Below are 22,686 nucleotides of genomic sequence, written 5' to 3'. Positions count from 1 at the left end.
AGATGGACTTCATTAATTTCACTATGCAGACATTTTTATTCATGTCCAGTATATTTTATAGCCATAAACATATTTGATAGAAATATTAGAAGTGGATTTCTGTTTCCTCATGATAATTGAGTTAATGCCATGAAATGTTCATCAGTGATTCATCTTTAGTGTGAAACTTTTACTTTGCAGCTATATTTTAAAAAAATGTTGCTCATTTTAAGGTTAGACATTAAAGGATGGTTTTCTCAGTTAAATGAATTAAAGGTTTAATTGATTAAAAAAGTGTTTTTTTTCCATTTTAAATGTCTGGATTTCATGAATACAGTTGTGTTTTATATTATTGGGAATTATTATTCAGATAAAACACGAGATGATGGATCAGTTCATTCAACGTTACACTCTCAGTACTGATTTAATGAGTATTTTCTTTCATTTCACGTGTCTGTATTTAAAATGAGTCATATTAAGGCATGATTGCAGTGAAACAGCTTTTAAAGAAGTCAAAAGTCACACTGTTTTCCTTTTCAGTCCCTTCAAATTTATTCATTTTTCTGTTTTATTTTTGGTGATGTGATCATTTTGCATTCCCTCGTGGTCGTTTTTGTGTCTCTTTGTGGTCATTTTGTGTCTCTTTGTGATAATTTTGTGTCTCTTTGTGGTCATTTTGTGTCTCTGTGATCTTTGTGTCTAATTGTGTGTCCTCTGTTTTAATAGCTCAGGTTTTTCTACCAGACCAGTCCATGTTTTTTTTCCAGTGTAGCTCCTGGTTCCGTATTTTTTCCTCCATGCTGTAAAGAAAACATTTATGTGTCAGAAAACACACTGAAGTGCTGAAATGTGCTCTAATGATGATCCAAGTCTGAGTTGAGTTTTTCTTTGTTGCTTTGTTTCCTAGTTTCAGATAAATTCACTGCCAACATGCTGTGACCTCTGTCTGGTACTTTTATCTCATATTTTGGTCATTTTATATATATTTCTGGTAGTTTTATCTCATATTTTGGTCATTTTATATATATTTCTGGTAGTTTTATGTCATATTTTGGTCTATAAGATCATTTAAAAAACATGAAGATAAAAATATCAGTTAATACAAAATATGGGACAAAAAATAAGTAAATTCTAAGTCAGAATTATTAGGAAAAATCTGAAGGAAAAAAGTCCATCATTATTCAGTCGGTTATGTTCAAATGATGTGATAAAAACTCTTAAATGTGAAGACAAAAAGCAGAAAATAACTTAAAGTCAATGTAAAAAGCCTAATATTTAAAAGCAAAAAGTCAATATTCCATAAAGAAAATATAATAAATATAGTACATAATAATAATTATAATATTTAGTCAGAAATAAGAGAAAAAAAATCGCTATTGTTTCCAAAATGCAAATTGTCCATTAAGAGTCCATTTAAAAGAGATAAAATAGTTAAAATTCTGACAGCCCACTTTAGTCTGTGATGAAAAAAAACTAAAATTATGAAAGAAACTATGATGTTTTTTAGTGGATAAGCTGAGGAAAATGGCAAAAACTAAATTCAAAAAGTCTAAAATTTTCATTTTAAAATCTTCAGATTTTTTGCAAAGACTGAAAAAAGGCAAAAACTTCGTTTTAAACTCAAAATTCAAAACTGACAATGAAATAAAAACCAAAAATTAAAAATAAAATTAAGATTTAAAGTTATAATCCTGAAGTCACAATAATGAGATAAAAGTCCTCAAATATATATTATTTGATCATCAAATTAATTTAAATTAATATTTAATCATGTCAAATGTTTAGTTTTTCTTTTTCAGGTAGAAACAGGATTTAATTCAAATAAGATGTTTGTAAGTTTGATGTGATTTTTTTTTTTTTAGATTTTCTGTCAAACAAACAAGAGTTTATTTTATTTTTGATCAAATCCAAAACTTCAGCTCCCACAAACAAAAAACTCAACACATAAAAACAATCTTTACATGTTCATGATTTTATTCTATTTCAATAAAAAACAAAAAAGCAGACTTTATATTTGATATTTATATCTTTACTTTCAGACGGTGGCTGAAATAGAAATATTTAAATCTGGTGTCTCTGGCTGAAGTTGTGCTTCTGAAACTCCTTCAGATCTGATGTTTTTAACCTCAGAACCACATTTCTACTAACAGTGAACAATGATTTGATTTTTGTCTCAATTAAAACTAAAATAGTTTATTTACAAGGATTTAAATGCAGAAAACTCAGATTCATGAAATCATTTCATGAGTTTACAAACCCAGAATTATTAAAATATGAACCGCTGTTGAATGAAAACATGAACGAGGTGACAATAAATAACTTATTTAGCTGATAAATAACTGACCACTAACACTGAATGAAGGAAAACTTTTCCATGAACAAACATATTTTCTAATAAAATAGACCATATGTCTCCTATTTTCCAGGGTCTGTAAACTTCTGAGCACATCTGTATATTTTACGATTAATAGAAAAAAAATCAGAAAAGTTTTTCTTTTTATTTCTGCTTCTCAGATGGGAATATTTGATAGTTTTCTCATTTCTAAATGTCTTTTGGTTCAAAAAGCTTCATCGACTCATTTGGTTGAAAAAATTCACCAAATCAAAGCTTAAAATCGTATTTGATCAAAATCACGATATTTTAGATGTCAAAAATCCCCCGTTTGGATAAACTGTAAAAAAGAAGCAAATTATTGTTTTAGTAAAATATCTATAATCTGTATGGATATATGTTGATCACATGTCAAAATAAATCAAGAAATTTAACTTTTCTTTTTTCTGTTTCAGTGATGAAATCTAGGAAAGTTAAAGAATAACCAGAGCACTACGGAAATAAAAATCCTGTTGTTGGAGGAAAAGAAGGAGGTAAAACAAGAATAAACCTCAGGTGGAAAGAGCTTCTGGACCAGAGAGGGTTCAAACAGGCATTCAGATCAGAGTTTATTTCAAACTGCTCTTCTGACAGCTGATAGCGCTGCTGCTAGCAGGCAGAAAGTAGACGTTTAATTACTTTCCTGAGAGACGTTGAGGCTAACAATGTGTCTGCTGCCACTTTAAAAGAGTTGGCAAGAGTGTTTTATCATAAAAAGGCAGTCAGTGTGACACTTTACAGGTTGTTGGTTCTGTTGGATCCGGTTCAGTTTAACACGATTTCAGATTGAAGAGATAAAACTGAGCAGCACGAGTGTTTCTTTCACCATCTTCATCTTTCTAAGAGGTGGTGTGGTACCCAAGAGGAAGACACAGATGTAGCTCAAACAATATAGAAATCAGTTAAATGATTTCATTCTGACTGTAAAACCACAAACTGAACAGTAGCTTGTCAGAAACCTGGAGGCCAGCATGTGTTTCCAGTCCAGAGAGTCTTTCACAGCCTTTCCTGTTAAATCTAGAATAGAATTCAAAATCCTTCTTCTGACATATAAAGCTCTTAACAACCAATCTCCATCATACCTTAAAGACCTGATAGTACCATATTATCCTAGCAGAACTCTTCGCTCTCAAACTGCAGGCTTACTTGGAGAAGTGACCTGTAACTTCTCTCTAAAAGTAGAATGGGAGGCAGAGCCTTCAGTTATCAGGCACCTCTCCTGTGGAACCAGCTCCCAGTTTGGGTTCTGGAGGCGGACACCCTCTCTAATTTTAAGACCAGGCTTAAAACCTTCCTTTTTGACAAATCTTATAGTTAGGACTGACTGGGGGACCCTGAGGGGGTCAGCTGGAGTCTTCCTCTTGGACGTCCCTTAGTTCTGCCCCTAGTTCTGCTGCTACAGGCCTAGGCTGCTGGAGGACCTCTCTGGATGCACTGAGCCCTTCTGTATCTACCATTATATTTAATATATATATACCATTATTGCATTACACTCACTCTGTTTCTCCCTGTGTCCTTTCTCCCAGTGTCCCTGATCCCAGAGCTGGATGCTTCAGATCTGTGGTGGTTCTCCCACCAACTGTAACCCTCTACCTCCACCTCTACCCCTCTATCTCTCTCCCTCTACCTCTACCCCTCTATCTCTACCTCTATCCCTCTATCTCTACCTTTCTACCTCTTCTGTCCCTCTCAACCCGCCCGGCCAGCAGCAGATGGGTCCCCCCACATAAAGAGCCGGGTTCTGCTCGAGGTTTTTTTCCCTGTTAAAAGGGTGTTTTCCTGCCACTGTCGCCTTTTGGCTTGCTCTGGGGTTCAGGCATATGGGTTCTGTAAAGCGTCTCGAGACAATTTGACTCTAATTGGCACTATATAAATAACATTGAATGAATTAATTAACACTAGAAATGATGTTCAGTTCGTTCAGTTTAGCCTGCAGGAGGATTAGGGCTCCGGTTACGTCGTTCTCCTCCCATGGAAGGAAAACAATGAAGACAAGCAGCTAGAAAACAGATGAAAACGCTAAAACACCACCTCCAGACATGGAAAAAAACCCTGCACGCTGACGATAAACAGCTTTCTGTGTGAAATAAAGAAGTTCAGGAGTAGAAATGTTTTTTTTTTTTTTTTTTTACAAACAGGTTCAGTTATGGAGTCTAATTCATCTTTTTCAGGCAAGTTTCTAAACAGTAAATGATAGACTTCAGTTAGAGCTTCAGAAGAGATAAATCTGTAGAATAATAAAAAAAATTATAAATGCATTTGATCAGGATTCTACTGAAATATGAAACATGACATCATTATCACAGAAACCACTTTATTCTTTTTCTACACTTTTTAAACTTTGTGTGAAAAAACAAAGGAATAAAAAAAATTTTTTTCTTTAAAAATGTGACAAATACAAACAAAATATCTACATGAATATTTACAACTATTAAATAATAAATCCCATCAAACAAACAGAAACATGGATAAGTGAAGCAGGATCTATGATGAAGTCCATGAAAACGACAGAAAGTCACATTTCTGACTAGAAACCACCAGCAGGTTCATCTGACAGCTGGAACTTTTAGCTCATTGGATGTTTTTCTTCTTCTTGTATTTCAATAATAATCTGCCTGAAAACTACTAAAATGACAATTTTAGTTTAGAAAGGAGCCAAACTACAAAACCTTGAACTGTTTGTTTTCTCTGATTTATACTTTTGTGTTGAGTTTACAAACTTTTGAACCCTCAGAAAAAAAGTCATTCCAGCGACGCAGAACCCAACATGTGATTTACAGAAACAGATTTACACAAAGATTCTGTGATGCTAAATAAAACATGAAACAGCTGGAATTGCAGCTGGTTTCCTCATGAAACACACCAGAGCCAGTACTTTACTAATGCAGCTGTACATCCATGTCTCATCTTTCTATGAATCCGTGTGCAGAATTAATTTTTCCAATCTTTTCTGCAGTAATTTCAGTGAAAAAAAACAGTTTCGACATTAATTAGGGACCAGAACTCCTCATTAATCACCAGAACTGTTCATCTAATAGTTCCTGGGTTAGTTATTGTTGTTACAGAAGCTAACATGTTGATCAGCAAGTGTTTGGGTCATTACAGCATCTGATCGATCAATATATCAGCTAATAAATGCCTCATCACACATGACCAGCTGATGTATTTACAGTGGAACTTTCATTAACTTGAAGATCCTGCTTTACTGAGATGCCGTCAAACATCCAGACTGCAATGAAGTCCGGTTACTGCTGAGACACAAAACATTTACCTGAGAGAAACACCATTTACCTTCTGTACCCCATTATTAGTCCATAAAGACAGAAAAGATCTCATAGTTCTGACAAAAAGAGTGGTTATGAACCATTTCTGACCTCCTGCTATCCTTTATTTACTGTCCATTATTTACTATCCATTATTCACTGTCCTTGTATTTACTGTCCTGATACGCGTTTCCTCTTCAGTAAATGTGATGAGCCTCTGGAGGTTAAAACACAAAAAATATACAGAGACCACCACACAGCGCCCCCATCAGGAGACTCCACAGCTGAACAGACCATAAACGGGTTTGATTAAAGCTCCTGAATGAACCAGAGGAGGTTCTTCAGGAGCTAAATCAGAAGCTAACCTTTGTAAAACATGAACACAGACAGCTTCCACTCTTCATTTCATTCACACAGTTTCAGAATTAAATATTAAAACGCAGCACTAAGTGCAGGAGCTGCCGTCTCACCTCAGTCTGACAGATATTTTATTTTAGGGCGTGATCTTCTTCAGAGGATTTTACTTTAGATTGAAATCCTTTCAGGGCAGGAAATGCAGTGTTGAGATGTGATTGGCCGGAGGACAAACTGTTCCCTGCTGAGGAGATAATGTCGTGTTTTAATAGGACATCATCTCCTCCTCAGACTCCTTCTGATTGGCTGATTAAATATTCGCCTGTCCGTCGGCGGGTGGGTAAACGCTGCCTTGGAGACGACGACGGGGAGGAAGAGGAGGAGTGGTGGCGTCCTCGGAGGGAGGTGTGGTTGCCGTGGTGATGGTGGGGGCTGTGGGAGGACGGGGGAGGCGGGGGCGGGTCTCGAAGGGACGGGGGGACGGCGGACGACTTGATGGGGACAATCCGAGTGTCCATGACCTCACAGTCCACCTGCATCATCATCTCATAGCCCTGGGAGGAGTTATAGAGGCTCTCTGAGGAAGAGGAGAAACATCATCATCATCATCATCATGATCCACCTTAGTGAACATTTAGTGGATCCATGGTTTAAACAAGGAAACATCAACAACCTTTCTGCTCTTCTGGGTCTAAAATCACAGCAAAGAGAACATTTAGTGGATTCATGTGATGGTTTGAACACAACAATAATATTATATAATATAATACAGGCCAGACTACTGCTGTGTTTCAGTTAACGATAGAAAGTCCAGTTTCTCTGCTGCTGTTCTCTTATTTAAAGCTATTTTCAACTACATCTGGCAGCTTAAGTCACTTTTTCCTTTCGAAATATTTTACATGAAAGGTTGGGTGGAGCTGATAAAATAAAAAGCTCTCATATATTTTGCTATTCCAGAGTTTAAAAAATAAAAATGTCCACATGAATCCATCCAACCAACTCTGAAGTCTCTCCAACTCCAACACATGTTGTGGTCCAGCCAGCCTGTACCTTCTAATAAACAGCTCAGAGGTGACTGAGGTCTTTATTATCTGAGTAACTTTATCTAGGGATCTTGATTATCTAGAGATCTTTATCCAGGCATCTTTACTATCTAGGGATCTTTATCCAGGGATCTTTAACCAGGGATCTTTGTTATCTAGAGATCTTTATCTAGAGATCTTTATCCAGGGATCTTTACTATCTAGTGATCTTTACCATCTAGAGATCTTTATCCAGGGATCTTTACTATCTAGTGATCTTTACTATCTAGGCATCTTTATCCAGGGATCTTTACTATCTAGAGATCTTTATCCAGGGATCTTTACTATCTAGGGATCTTTACTATCTAGGCATCTTTATCCAGGGATCTTTACTATCTAGAGATCTTTACTATCTAGGCATCTTTATCCAGGGATCTTTACTATCTAGAGATCTTTATCCAGGGATCTTTACTATCTAGTGATCTTTACTATCTAGGCATCTTTATCCAGGGATCTTTACTATCTAGAGATCTTTACTATCTAGGCATCTTTATCCAGGGATCTTTACTATCTAGAGATCTTTACTATCTAGGCATCTTTATCCAGGGATCTTTACTATCTAGGCATCTTTATCCAGGGATCTTTACTATCTAGGGATCTTTACTATCTAGGCATCTTTATCCAGGGATCTTTACTATCTAGAGATCTTTATCCAGGGATCTTTACTATCTAGTGATCTTTACTATCTAGGCATCTTTATCCAGGGATCTTTATTATCTAGGTATCTATATCTATGGATCTTTATCAAAGGATCTTTATCCAGGGATCTTTATCTCGGTAACTGACTCACCGTTAACAGACATGTGTTAGGGTTAAGGGCTACAGGGTTAAGGGTAAGGTTACACTGACTCACCGTTCACCTACATGGGTTAGGGTTAAGGTTTGGGGTTAAGGTTATGGGTTACGGGTTAAGATTTAGGGGTTATGGTTAAGGGTTAGACTGACTCACCATTCACCGACATGGCCGGCATCACCAGAGACATTTTGGGCCGGCTGGTTTTGTTGTGGCTGATGGCAGGAAGCAGCAGGTGGTCCTGCAGGGGAACCAGAAGAAGCGTTCTGTGTTTATTATCTATTTTTAAAAAGGTGTGAAGGATTCAGATGGGGGCTGCACAGTGGCGTAGTGGTTAGCACTTTCGCCTTGCAGCGAGAAGATCCCTGGTTCGCGTCCCGGCTTTCCCGGGATCTTTCTGCATGGAGTTTGCATGTTCTCCCTGTGCATGCGTGGGTTTTCTCCGGGTACTCCGGCTTCCTCCCACAGTCCAAAAATATGCTGAGGTTAATTGATTACTCTAAATTGCCCGTAGGTGTGAATGTGTGAGTGATTGTTTGTCTATATATGTGGCCCTGCGACAGACTGGCGACCTGTCTAGGGTGTCCCCTGCCTTCGCCCGAGTCAGCTGGGATAGGCTCCAGCACCCCCCGCGACCCTGGTGAGGAATAAGCGGTGTATAGATAATGGATGGATGGATGGATTCAGATGGTTTAATGCTGTCGTACCCGTCTGAAAGAAACTACGTAGAAGGTATCCTCTCTACGGTCGATGGCATCCAGGAAATCGCTGTAGGTGACTTCTGGACCAGGAAGAACCTGTAGCTGACTGAGACAACAAGAACCAGACAGGAGAAAGAAAGTTCAGGATGTTCCTGAGGTCAGACTGGATCAACATGTTCACTGACTGGAAGACGGCTCAGACATTAGTATGTTTATCTGGAGTTCAGTTCTCCTCAGTAAGACCTAAAAGCCATCAGTTATAATAGAGTAGAGGTGTCAACAGGTACGGTGGAGAACGTGGGATGAACCTCCATGATAAATGCAGCTGATCTACACAGAAGATGTAGAGCCCTGCACAGTTCATCTATGACATGTTAACTTACAGGACAACTTATGATTCCTCCCATTTCCTCCTCGGGACGTTACGTTTTTTAAAATGTTGGCATTTTTCTTCACCATCAGAGCAGGTCAGTGTTCAGGAACAGAGAGGAAAGCCATCAGGACTTTTCCTTTCTGCTCCTTCAGTCTGCTGTACCTTTCTATGGAGCGGTGAGCCTGGATCGGCAGATATCTGGAGATATTCGTCTTCCTCTGCTGAGCTTTCTGCTCCCAAACAAACAAAGATGGAAACACAGTCGACATAAACTTTTAAAAAAACTTTTAAAAAAACAGGTAAGGCAAGACAATGTGACAGTTGTGCGGGATATCAAATAAACAGCAATCTAATTTTGTCCATTTTGTGTCCAAAGCATTAAAAGTGTCTTTAAAACACAGTTTAAATGTTTCATTGCTAAAACAGAGAACAGTCAGAGCTCCAGCTGTGAGGATTTTGTTTATTTGTGTTAAATACTTAAATCAGGCCTTTAAAGATGAAGATAACTCATCACCTGTGCGATCCTGGCCTTCTTGGCGATCTTGGGTTTTCCTCCAGACTTCTTCCGGTCGATCTGATGTCGATGAACCCAACCTCTGAGCTCGTCTGCCAGCCTGAAGCAGAAAACACTTCAGCTTAGAACACACAGAAACATAGAGAAAGTAGGGAACATTAAACTGAACATGTCAACAACTTTCAGCTTCTTCTAGGCTGATGGTCAGGTCTGGTTTTGTACGTTACACGTTAGATTCAGTAACAAAGCGACATGACTGAGCTCTTCTTTAAATCAGTGGCAGATATTTAGTCGTTTAGCTAAAACATACAGAAAAAAGGCTGAATGATATTTGGGTAATGTGGCGCTTAACAGTATTTTTGAACATCCAGAAGCCTAGTGGTTGATCAGAGGAAGCTCAGAGTGGGTACATCTCCTGTTGATGGCCTCTGCTGCCACCTACTGGATGAGCAGTGGAGCTGCACTGAGGACTGTATGTTGTAGACTTAAACTTTATTAATCCCAGAGGGAAAATCTGTAAATGTAGATGTAGCAGCTGCATTATCGTTCTGATTTAGGTTTTACAAACACAGACGAAGACAAACCAAAGTGGAGGAAAACTAACAAGGATGAGCTTTCTGGTGAAGGTTGAGTTCAGAAGAAACCGTCAGCTGATAAAAACTTCCCGCTTTAACCCTCTGAACTCCAACAGGTTCTGGAGATTGTCTACTCTGCTCACATTTTACTTCCTGTAACTCATTTTTACTGTAATCTAACGTCTGTGCAGCGTGACACAGTTATAACAGTACTTTACTAATGTTCAATGTTAAATTCAACTCAGTTTTCTTTATCAGTAATTGACAACTGCAACTGTGTTTATTTATTTATTGTATTATTCACTGTATTTGTGTCATTACATTTTTTAATTGCATTGTGTATATTTCATTGTATTTTAAACGCCTGACCAGGGACAAAGACTGCAAATTAGCTGAAGCTAGATGTCTTATATGCATCGCATTTTCCCTTTTTTGTGGCAATGTTGTATGTATTGTCCCTGCCAAATAAACATTAAAATAAAATAAAAAATTAAATGCTGTAAACCGTTTAAAAAAGGAAAAAAAAAAATTGAATATCTTTTACAAAATCTGAATAAAACTGTGTTAGAAATACTGGAAGAAACCGCTGCTGACATGCTATAGATATTTAACCATTTACTATTTTACAACTTCTACAGACTGTTTTTCATGCAGCCGAAGTCTAGAAAGATGTTTCACCATGCTGAATGGATCTCTACCTGCTCCTCTGTTCACTGTTTTTAAGCCATGCTGCATTTATTTAATTGATCCAGTTGGTTGTATTTTTCTGTCTCTCGTCGATAGTTTCCACTCAGAGAAATGTTAATTGAATAAACAGATATTGGTGCCAGATGATCCCAGCAGGTGTTTATTTACACTGACAGACTTGTCAACTAGTTTAAATTTACATTTCTGTTTAACTGACAGAGAAATTAGTCACTAAGAACATCTTTAGTCTCAATTTTCTTTGTCCAAGTGTTAAAATAAACGATCAATATCAATGAGAATGACTTGTTAATAATTCCTGCTAATGTATTAATAATTAAAATGACCTGGACTTGAATACAAAAAACAAACTTCAGTTCATTCATTTCCTGAGCACTTCTACCCTGCAAAGGTTTCCACGTTTGAAGGGCTTCAAACACGTATGTTTCCTTAACGTGTAGAAAAAGGAGCTGGAGGAGGCTGAGATGGTCTGAGTCTGACCTGACTTGAAGGGGTTGGACTGACCTGAGAGACGTGAGAGACTCGGAGAGGTTGGACTGACCTGAGAGACTCGGAGAGGTTGGACTGACCTGAGAGACCTGAGAGACTTGGAGGGGTTGGACAAACCTGAGAGACCTGAGAGACTCAGAGGGGTTGGACTGATCTGAGAGACTTGAAGGGGTTGGAATGACCTGAGAGACCTGAGAGACTCAGAGGGGTTGGACTGACCTGAGGGACTCGGAGCGGTTGAACTGCCGGCAGTCTGAGGAGCTGAAATAACGGTCGATGTCCTGCAGAACCAGGTCTTTCACATCACTGAACATGTCGCTCAGGTTTCTGCACAAGAACAACACAAACACACACATTAGGACGGTAGAACCCTGATTAAACTAAAGACAGAAACACATTAGAACGGTAGAACCCTGATTAAACTGAAGACAGAAACACATTAGAACAGTAGAACCCTGATTAAACTGAAGACAGAAACACATTAGAACAGTAGAACCCTGATTAAACTGAAGACAGAAACACATTAGAACAGTAGAACCCTGATTAAACTGAAGACAGAAACACATTAGAACAGTAGAACCCTGATTAAACTGAAGACAGAAACACCGTGACACGTTTCTTTCTGTGACACGTCAGCATTTCCAGAAACTGGTTGGAGGTGAGCTGAAGAACCAGTTCTGTGCTGAAGAACCAGTTCAGTCAGAATCATTTCAGGTGATTAAAAGCAGGAAGAGAATCTGCCAACGTTGAGATTCTCAGAGCAGATAAACATGAGACAGGAGAGATGACTACATTTGACAGCTCATTTAATCTGACCTTTAATTAGTTAAATTTATGTCTGAGCAGGCAGCCCTGGTTAACGCTCAGAGGTCTAAAACATGTCTACAGGTTCCTTCTACATACATGTCACACGGAGCAGCCCAGAATGAAACATGCTGAGATATCTGAACCCAAAACCTCCGGTGGATCTGAGAAGCTGTTCACTGTTGAACAGGAGGTTAGAGTCCCCACAGGTTCATCAGGAAACTAAATTAAATCTAAGTTTAAAGTTTAGATTTTTCATCAAAATCACATTTTTCTACTTTAAAAATTAATTAAGAATAAAGAGTCTGATCTGGTCAGATCCTGATATATTCTGAGCGTCTGGTTGCAGCCTTGAAGTCATCAGTGAACCGACAGTCATTCAGAGACTTTCAGCTGAACTGCAGGCAGTGTTTCCACAGAGCAGAGAGGAGATAAGGATGTGAACAAACTAAAAACATGTACAGATTTATGGTCTGTACTGCCATTTGTTGTCCAGTGCTGCTAACACCTGTGGGGATCTGGATAAATGTTGGACATGTTGCTTTGAGTATATTTCATTTTTGTAAACCAAATCAAAGCATTTCAGTTTAATTTTTAATGTTTCATGGCATTACAGCTTTATCATATCACTGAAGACTTGTTTGAGTTCTCTGTATGGTTTCCATGGAGGTGGAAGATTTTATTCTGCAGCAAAACATGACATTAAAAATGTGACAGGAATAAAAACCGTCCAGAAACTGCTTCGAGTTCAGAGAAGTCTCATCTTCTGCAAAGAAACAGCAAGAAGTCTGAATTAAACGAGCAATGATTTTGGTGTTTTAATCTTCCAGCTGGCATTTAAAAACACTCTCAGCTCGACGCAGTCTCTGTTTTACAGATTTAAGTCTGTTTTACAGATTTAAGTCTGTTTTACAGATTTAAGTCTCAGTTTTACAGATTTACGTCTTTGTTTTACAGATTTAAGTCTCTGTTTTACAGATTTAAGTCTCTATTTTACAGATTTAAGTCCCTGTTTACAGATTTCAGTCTCTGTTAACAGATTTCAGTCTCTGTTTAACAGATCTCCCTCTGAGGATTAATAAAGTCTCTGTTTTCTCTCTCAGGTCAGACTCCTCTCACCTGAACTGATAAGACTCTGCAGCGTATCTTTCTTCTTCTCCTCCTTCCTCCTCTGCCTCCGTCTTGTCCTCGACGCTGCTGGGAGGTGGAGCTGCCACCTGCTGCTGTTGTTGTTGTTGTTGTTGTTGTTGGATCTCCAGCAGCCGTCGTCCTGAAAATGACACCACGTCGTCCTGCAGAACCGTGGACAGCTTCCTGTCTGTGATGCTGCAGAGAATAAAAGCAGTTAGAGTCAGTCTGATGGGTTAATGTTGAGCTCTGGGTTCCCTAAATCTGACTGTTCAGGGTTAGGGTTAGTATTACTTCACAACAAGAGAACAAGGTAATGTTTAAAAAAAAACACAACTTAACCCTCTGAACCCATGAAACCTGCTACCAGGTTTAAAAAGGCTTTTAAAATCACCAAAGTCTATTTTATAAGACCCAGCAAGATTGGCCAGATTTTCTACTTTCCTTCATATTATCATGTGACTTTTGGTTAAATGGGGAAAAAGAACCACATCAAAGATAAACATTTAAAATGTAGAATGAATATCCACAGTATGAAAAATCACCACAGGTTCTTGTAAAATTCAAACAGCTGTGGGCATTTAGGAAATGTTCCAAGTTCTTTTAGTTTTGGAAAGTATGGAAGAAATTCAATTTGTTTTTTAGTTTTCACAGATAAATGGCATTATAACTACCACACACAAGACACGTCTAACCACGGCTGTACTGTTCCTATTGAGCAGCAAAGTTTGATATTACGGAAAAATTAAATTACAATTAATAATAATAATAATAATTATTATTATTATTATTTTAAAAACTATATTATCCCCCAGTGAAGAGAAACAGAACAGAAACTGCTTGGGTTCAGAGGGTTCTGTGACAGTTTTCAGACGTAGCTTGGACATCTGTAAAGATGACTTGACGTTTCAGGTTGTGTTTAATCAGAGGAAGAGTTTTCAGATGTAGTTTGGACATGGATAAAAATGAATCTGCGTTTCAGGTTGAGCTTTATCAGAAGCATCTCCATGAACAGAGATCGGTAACTGACTCACCGTTAACAGACATGTGTTAGGGTTAAGGGCTACGGGGTTAAGGGTAAGGTTACACTGACTCACCGTTCACCTACATGGGTTAGGGTTAAGGTTTGGGGTTAAGGTTATGGGTTACGGGTTAAGATTTAGGGGTTATGGTTAAGGGTTAGACTGACTCACCATTCACCGACATGGCCGGCATCACCAGAGACATTTTGGGCCGGCTGGTTTTGTTGTGGCTGATGGCAGGAAGCAGCAGGTGGTCCTGCAGGGGAACCAGAAGAAGCGTTCTGTGTTTATTATCTATTTTTAAAAAGGTGTGAAGGATTCAGATGGGGGCTGCACAGTGGCGTAGTGGTTAGCACTTTCGCCTTGCAGCGAGAAGATCCCTGGTTCGCGTCCCGGCTTTCCCGGGATCTTTCTGCATGGAGTTTGCATGTTCTCCCTGTGCATGCGTGGGTTCTCTCCGGGTACTCCGGCTTCCTCCCACAGTCCAAAAATATGCTGAGGTTAATTGATTACTCTAAATTGCCCGTAGGTGTGAATGTGTGAGTGATTGTTTGTCTATATATGTGGCCCTGCGACAGACTGGCGACCTGTCTAGGGTGTCCCCTGCCTTCGCCCGAGTCAGCTGGGATAGGCTCCAGCACCCCCCGCGACCCTGGTGAGGAATAAGCGGTGTATAGATAATGGATGGATGGATGGATTCAGATGGTTTAATGCTGTCGTACCCGTCTGAAAGAAACTACGTAGAAGGTATCCTCTCTACGGTCGATGGCATCCAGGAAATCGCTGTAGGTGACTTCTGGACCAGGAAGAACCTGTAGCTGACTGAGACAACAAGAACCAGACAGGAGAAAGAAAGTTCAGGATGTTCCTGAGGTCAGACTGGATCAACATGTTCACTGACTGGAAGACGGCTCAGACATTAGTATGTTTATCTGGAGTTCAGTTCTCCTCAGTAAGACCTAAAAGCCATCAGTTATAATAGAGTAGAGGTGTCAACAGGTACGGTGGAGAACGTGGGATGAACCTCCATGATAAATGCAGCTGATCTACACAGAAGATGTAGAGCCCTGCACAGTTCATCTATGACATGTTAACTTACAGGACAACTTATGATTCCTCCCATTTCCTCCTCGGGACGTTACGTTTTTTAAAATGTTGGCATTTTTCTTCACCATCAGAGCAGGTCAGTGTTCAGGAACAGAGAGGAAAGCCATCAGGACTTTTCCTTTCTGCTCCTTCAGTCTGCTGTACCTTTCTATGGAGCGGTGAGCCTGGATCGGCAGATATCTGGAGATATTCGTCTTCCTCTGCTGAGCTTTCTGCTCCCAAACAAACAAAGATGGAAACACAGTCGACATAAACTTTTAAAAAAACTTTTAAAAAAACAGGTAAGGCAAGACAATGTGACAGTTGTGCGGGATATCAAATAAACAGCAATCTAATTTTGTCCATTTTGTGTCCAAAGCATTAAAAGTGTCTTTAAAACACAGTTTAAATGTTTCATTGCTAAAACAGAGAACAGTCAGAGCTCCAGCTGTGAGGATTTTGTTTATTTGTGTTAAATACTTAAATCAGGCCTTTAAAGATGAAGATAACTCATCACCTGTGCGATCCTGGCCTTCTTGGCGATCTTGGGTTTTCCTCCAGACTTCTTCCGGTCGATCTGATGTCGATGAACCCAACCTCTGAGCTCGTCTGCCAGCCTGAAGCAGAAAACACTTCAGCTTAGAACACACAGAAACATAGAGAAAGTAGGGAACATTAAACTGAACATGTCAACAACTTTTAGCTTCTTCTAGGCTGATGGTCAGGTCTGGTTTTGTACGTTACACGTTAGATTCAGTAACAAAGCGACATGACTGAGCTCTTCTTTAAATCAGTGGCAGATATTTAGTCGTTTAGCTAAAACATACAGAAAAAAGGCTGAATGATATTTGGGTAATGTGGCGCTTAACAGTATTTTTGAACATCCAGAAGCCTAGTGGTTGATCAGAGGAAGCTCAGAGTGGGTACATCTCCTGTTGATGGCCTCTGCTGCCACCTACTGGATGAGCAGTGGAGCTGCACTGAGGACTGTATGTTGTAGACTTAAACTTTATTAATCCCAGAGGGAAAATCTGTAAATGTAGATGTAGCAGCTGCATTATCGTTCTGATTTAGGTTTTACAAACACAGACGAAGACAAACCAAAGTGGAGGAAAACTAACAAGGATGAGCTTTCTGGTGAAGGTTGAGTTCAGAAGAAACCGTCAGCTGATAAAAACTTCCCGCTTTAACCCTCTGAACTCCAACAGGTTCTGGAGATTGTCTACTCTGCTCACATTTTACTTCCTGTAACTCATTTTTACTGTAATCTAACGTCTGTGCAGCGTGACACAGTTATAACAGTACTTTACTAATGTTCAATGTTAAATTCAACTCAGTTTTCTTTATCAGTAATTGACAACTGCAACTGTGTTTATTTATTTATTGTATTATTCACTGTATTTGTGTCATTACATTTTTTAATTGCATTGTGTATATTTCATTGTATTTTAAACGCCTGACCAGGGACAAAGATTGCAAATTAGCTGAAGCTAGATGTCTTATATGCATCGCATTTTCCCTTTTTTGTGGCAATGTTGTATGTATTGTCCCTGCCAAATAAACATTAAAATAAAATAAAAAATTAAATGCTGTAAACCGTTTAAAAAAGGAAAAAAAAAAATTGAATATCTTTTACAAAATCTGAATAAAACTGTGTTAGAAATACTGGAAGAAACCGCTGCTGACATGCTATAGATATTTAACCATTTACTATTTTACAACTTCTACAGACTGTTTTTCATGCAGCCGAAGTCTAGAAAGATGTTTCACCATGCTGAATGGATCTCTACCTGCTCCTCTGTTCACTGTTTTTAAGCCATGCTGCATTTATTTAATTGATCCAGTTGGTTGTATTTTTCTGTCTCTCGTCGATAGTTTCCACTCAGAGAAATGTTAATTGAATAAACAGATATTGGTGCCAGATGATCCCAGCAGGTGTTTATTTACACTGACAGACTTGTCAACTAGTTTAAATTTACATTTCTGTTTAACTGACAGAGAAATTAGTCACTAAGAACATCTTTAGTCTCAATTTTCTTTGTCCAAGTGTTAAAATAAACGATCAATATCAATGAGAATGACTTGTTAATAATTCCTGCTAATGTATTAATAATTAAAATGACCTGGACTTGAATACAAAAAACAAACTTCAGTTCATTCATTTCCTGAGCACTTCTACCCTGCAAAGGTTTCCACGTTTGAAGGGCTTCAAACACGTATGTTTCCTTAACGTGTAGAAAAAGGAGCTGGAGGAGGCTGAGATGGTCTGAGTCTGACCTGACTTGAAGGGGTTGGACTGACCTGAGAGACGTGAGAGACTCGGAGAGGTTGGACTGACCTGAGAGACTCGGAGAGGTTGGACTGACCTGAGAGACCTGAGAGACTTGGAGGGGTTGGACAAACCTGAGAGACCTGAGAGACTCAGAGGGGTTGGACTGATCTGAGAGACTTGAAGGGGTTGGAATGACCTGAGAGACCTGAGAGACTCAGAGGGGTTGGACTGACCTGAGGGACTCGGAGCGGTTGAACTGCCGGCAGTCTGAGGAGCTGAAATAACGGTCGATGTCCTGCAGAACCAGGTCTTTCACATCACTGAACATGTCGCTCAGGTTTCTGCACAAGAACAACACAAACACACACATTAGGACGGTAGAACCCTGATTAAACTAAAGACAGAAACACATTAGAACGGTAGAACCCTGATTAAACTGAAGACAGAAACACATTAGAACAGTAGAACCCTGATTAAACTGAAGACAGAAACACATTAGAACAGTAGAACCCTGATTAAACTGAAGACAGAAACACATTAGAACAGTAGAACCCTGATTAAACTGAAGACAGAAACACCGTGACACGTTTCTTTCTGTGACACGTCAGCATTTCCAGAAACTGGTTGGAGGTGAGCTGAAGAACCAGTTCTGTGCTGAAGAACCAGTTCAGTCAGAATCATTTCAGGTGATTAAAAGCAGGAAGAGAATCTGCCAACGTTGAGATTCTCAGAGCAGATAAACATGAGACAGGAGAGATGACTACATTTGACAGCTCATTTAATCTGACCTTTAATTAGTTAAATTTATGTCTGAGCAGGCAGCCCTGGTTAACGCTCAGAGGTCTAAAACATGTCTACAGGTTCCTTCTACATACATGTCACACGGAGCAGCCCAGAATGAAACACGCTGAGATATCTGAACCCAAAACCTCCGGTGGATCTGAGAAGCTGTTCACTGTTGAACAGGAGGTTAGAGTCCCCACAGGTTCATCAGGAAACTAAATTAAATCTAAGTTTAAAGTTTAGATTTTTCATCAAAATCACATTTTTCTACTTTAAAAATTAATTAAGAATAAAGAGTCTGATCTGGTCAGATCCTGATATATTCTGAGCGTCTGGTTGCAGCCTTGAAGTCATCAGTGAACCGACAGTCATTCAGAGACTTTCAGCTGAACTGCAGGCAGTGTTTCCACAGAGCAGAGAGGAGATAAGGATGTGAACAAACTAAAAACGTGTACAGATTTATGGTCTGTACTGCCATTTGTTGTCCAGTGCTGCTAACACCTGTGGGGATCTGGATAAATGTTGGACATGTTGCTTTGAGTATATTTCATTTTTGTAAACCAAATCAAAGCATTTCAGTTTAATTTTTAATGTTTCATGGCATTACAGCTTTATCATATCACTGAAGACTTGTTTGAGTTCTCTGTATGGTTTCCATGGAGGTGGAAGATTTTATTCTGCAGCAAAACATGACATTAAAAATGTGACAGGAATAAAAACCGTCCAGAAACTGCTTCGAGTTCAGAGAAGTCTCATCTTCTGCAAAGAAACAGCAAGAAGTCTGAATTAAACGAGCAATGATTTTGGTGTTTTAATCTTCCAGCTGGCATTTAAAAACACTCTCAGCTCGACGCAGTCTCTGTTTTACAGATTTAAGTCTGTTTTACAGATTTAAGTCTGTTTTACAGATTTAAGTCTCAGTTTTACAGATTTACGTCTTTGTTTTACAGATTTAAGTCTCTGTTTTACAGATTTAAGTCTCTATTTTACAGATTTAAGTCCCTGTTTACAGATTTCAGTCTCTGTTAACAGATTTCAGTCTCTGTTTAACAGATCTCCCTCTGAGGATTAATAAAGTCTCTGTTTTCTCTCTCAGGTCAGACTCCTCTCACCTGAACTGATAAGACTCTGCAGCGTATCTTTCTTCTTCTCCTCCTTCCTCCTCTGCCTCCGTCTTGTCCTCGACGCTGCTGGGAGGTGGAGCTGCCACCTGCTGCTGTTGTTGTTGTTGTTGTTGTTGTTGGATCTCCAGCAGCCGTCGTCCTGAAAATGACACCACGTCGTCCTGCAGAACCGTGGACAGCTTCCTGTCTGTGATGCTGCAGAGAATAAAAGCAGTTAGAGTCAGTCTGATGGGTTAATGTTGAGCTCTGGGTTCCCTAAATCTGACTGTTCAGGGTTAGGGTTAGTATTACTTCACAACAAGAGAACAAGGTAATGTTTAAAAAAAAACACAACTTAACCCTCTGAACCCATGAAACCTGCTACCAGGTTTAAAAAGGCTTTTAAAATCACCAAAGTCTATTTTATAAGACCCAGCAAGATTGGCCAGATTTTCTACTTTCCTTCATATTATCATGTGACTTTTGGTTAAATGGGGAAAAAGAACCACATCAAAGATAAACATTTAAAATGTAGAATGAATATCCACAGTATGAAAAATCACCACAGGTTCTTGTAAAATTCAAACAGCTGTGGGCATTTAGGAAATGTTCCAAGTTCTTTTAGTTTTGGAAAGTATGGAAGAAATTCAATTTGTTTTTTAGTTTTCACAGATAAATGGCATTATAACTACCACACACAAGACACGTCTAACCACAGCTGTACTGTTCCTATTGAGCAGCAAAGTTTGATATTACGGAAAAATTAAATTACAATTAATAATAATAATAATAATAATAATTATTATTATTATTATTATTATTATTATTATTATTATTATTTTAAAAACTATATTATCCCCCAGTGAAGAGAAACAGAACAGAAACTGCTTGGGTTCAGAGGGTTCTGTGACAGTTTTCAGACGTAGCTTGGACATCTGTAAAGATGACTTGGCGTTTCAGGTTGTGTTTAATCAGAGGAAGAGTTTTCAGATGTAGTTTGGACATGGATAAAAATGAATCTGCGTTTCAGGTTGAGCTTTATCAGAAGCATCTCCATGAACAGAGACCTGACGGGTCCAAAGCTGAAGGTCATGAAGAGCAGAACGGCCATCACACACACGGCTCTCTTGTTGCTCGCCGAGTCGCTGCCCTGAGACAAAACAAACAAACATTATTATTTGTAAACAGAGTACCTACAGGGAAATTTTAATAATATTAATAATGTTTATGAGAGCGTTTTCCACTGCGTCTGCATCAGGAATATCTTCTAGCGCAGTAACGTTTGTTGGACATTTCCACACAGATTTTAGCAAAAGGTTTGACAGGTTTGTCTCTTCTGTGGTTTCTGCAGCTCAGTCTGATCTTCCTCGTCCCTCTGAATTATTTCCTCTGGTTTCATTGGTTGTTAATTATATCCTTCAGTACAGTCAGCGTCTGTCTGCAGGGAAATCAGCTGGACTGCTCCTTTAGTCACAGCTCCTCTCAGGTTTCTAATATAAAAACTAAACCACCCTCTTCTAGAACAACATTAAATTTCACCACGTATCTAGAAGTATAGAAGCATTGATTTCTGTGCTGCTTCAGGATGTCTGTGACTTCCACTCTCTTGCCACTTTTCCTCCAAATACTGGGAATAAGTCATCATTTTACAACTAAATCAGCATTTAATTTCAAACATCAGCTAAAACACAACTTTAACCCTCTGTACCTCAAAAGGTTTGGGTCATATTTTACTTACTGTGGGCTCATTTTTGTTCAGCAAAATAAAGTTTTGCAGCTCTGTGGAAACAGCAAACCACCAACAGATGTAGAAAGAGCTGTTTAAAAAACTTTTTTTACAAAAATGGAAAAATGTTGTAGATGTAGATCAGAGGCTTTTTAAATGTCCACAGGTGTTATTAATACTGGAGATACTTTAGTGGATCTCATACTATTTACATTATAAATGAGTTTCCATCCTTGTCTCCTCTCTGCTCTATGGAACACTGCCTGCAGTTCAGCCTAAAGTCCTTAAATTCTCAGCATAACCTGACGGCTGCACCGTGGAATGATCATTTTATTTATTTTTATAACGGAATCTGTTTGTGCTAAAGAATCCCTCCTGGTGAATGAAACATCAGTTTCTGGCTCAGATCTGGATCTCGTCGTCAAACAGGATTAGAAAAGGGACAGTCAGGAAGCTCCTAACCCAGAGAGTCTTGATGTTTTTACAGTTTCTGGCTCTGATGAATGCAGTCATTTGGGTGATTTCTAAGATAAAATGCCTTTAGAGGCTGAAGGGTTCAAACTAATGGGAGCGTCCAGCTTGATGTTTTTCTTCTTCTATTAATTATTTCTAACATTCTTTGTGTTTTTCCATTTCTGACACATCCTGTGTTAAAGAGCTGGATCAGTATTATATTTATAGTTCTTCTAAGGTCTTCACCTCCTTCCCAGCCAGTCTCTCCCTCAGCGCCTGGTTCTCCCTGCGGAGGCGTTCGTTCTCCTGCTGGGCCTCCCTCAGCTGAGCTTCCAGGTTCTGCAGGTACTCCTTCTTCTTCTTCCTGGACTGGCAGGCCGACTCCCGGTTCTTGATCATCCTCTGCTGCCGCTTCAGGACCTTCATCTGCACCGGGATGTAGGGAAACGAGACAAAGGAAGGCGAAAAGAAGGGAAGAAAGAATTTGGAGTTCAACCCACAGTTCTTTAACTATTTTTCTGGTGTGAAAAGCTGTTTATCAGGTTATTATTACGTCAGACTCCTCTTATATAAGATCAGATATCTGAACACTCAGTGGCCTCAGGCTGCTGGATTATATCATGAAACCGGTTTAACTCCCAAGCTCTCACTCTATTATCTCTCCTCCTATTGTCCGCCAACCTTGTGCTCTTCTTCAAACATCATCCTCCTCACCAGTCCTCCTCTGTTCTTCCTCTTCTCTGACTCTCCAAACCTTTTCCTTCTGTTATCCTCTTAACTATCAAACATCTCTTCATTTCTTCCTCCTCCTTATTAAATCAGAGAACCTTAAAAATAAACCTGACATGATAAACAGCGCCAAGTCACTGAATGCTCACATCGATGTCGCTGGAGTTGTTCCCAGGTAACGTGGTGGTTGCCGGAACGATGGGTTTGCTGGTGGGCGGGGCCGTGGGGCTGGAGCAAGGCATGCTGGGAGAGACGGGCTCCATCTTTACGATGGCCGGAGCTGAACCGAGGCAGACGGACGGAGAAAGGACGACTGGAGGAGACAAGATTCAAGCTGCTGAGTCCATAAAACAACCAGTAGCTGCTGCTCTAAGCTAAATA

The 22,686-nt window shown here is 39.2% G+C and overlaps 1 protein-coding gene across 2 annotated transcripts in view; it reads right to left on the bottom strand.

Moving 5' to 3' along the window:
• Nucleotides 1-4,644: 4,644 nt before the first annotated feature.
• The window catches only part of atf6b (activating transcription factor 6 beta), a 31,294-nt gene continuing 13,252 nt past the window's right edge, over nt 4,645-22,686 (bottom strand). The window contains exons 8-17 of one of the 2 annotated variants that reach the window (XM_023270247.3): nt 22,455-22,618; nt 21,823-22,002; nt 20,465-20,547; nt 19,407-19,613; nt 17,745-17,852; nt 15,757-15,856; nt 15,405-15,472; nt 14,876-14,975; nt 14,325-14,409; nt 4,645-6,544 (exon numbers count right to left, since the gene is read on the bottom strand). In XM_023270247.3, coding sequence (XP_023126015.2) covers nt 6,255-6,544; nt 14,325-14,409; nt 14,876-14,975; nt 15,405-15,472; nt 15,757-15,856; nt 17,745-17,852; nt 19,407-19,613; nt 20,465-20,547; nt 21,823-22,002; nt 22,455-22,618 — 1,385 coding nt within the window. In that variant the 3' untranslated portion in view covers nt 4,645-6,254. Of the gene's footprint in view, nt 6,545-14,240; nt 14,410-14,875; nt 14,976-15,404; nt 15,473-15,756; nt 15,857-17,744; nt 17,853-19,406; nt 19,614-20,464; nt 20,548-21,822; nt 22,003-22,454; nt 22,619-22,686 lie in introns of those variants that run through there. The other variant, XM_055017947.1, reaches the window with a different exon arrangement.

Source organism: Amphiprion ocellaris, chromosome 15 (genome assembly GCF_022539595.1).
Source record: "Amphiprion ocellaris isolate individual 3 ecotype Okinawa chromosome 15, ASM2253959v1, whole genome shotgun sequence".
NCBI lineage: Eukaryota > Metazoa > Chordata > Actinopteri > Pomacentridae > Amphiprion > Amphiprion ocellaris.
Note: the sequence above shows the minus strand (reverse complement) of the source record. Positions and strands in the feature narration are given on the sequence as shown.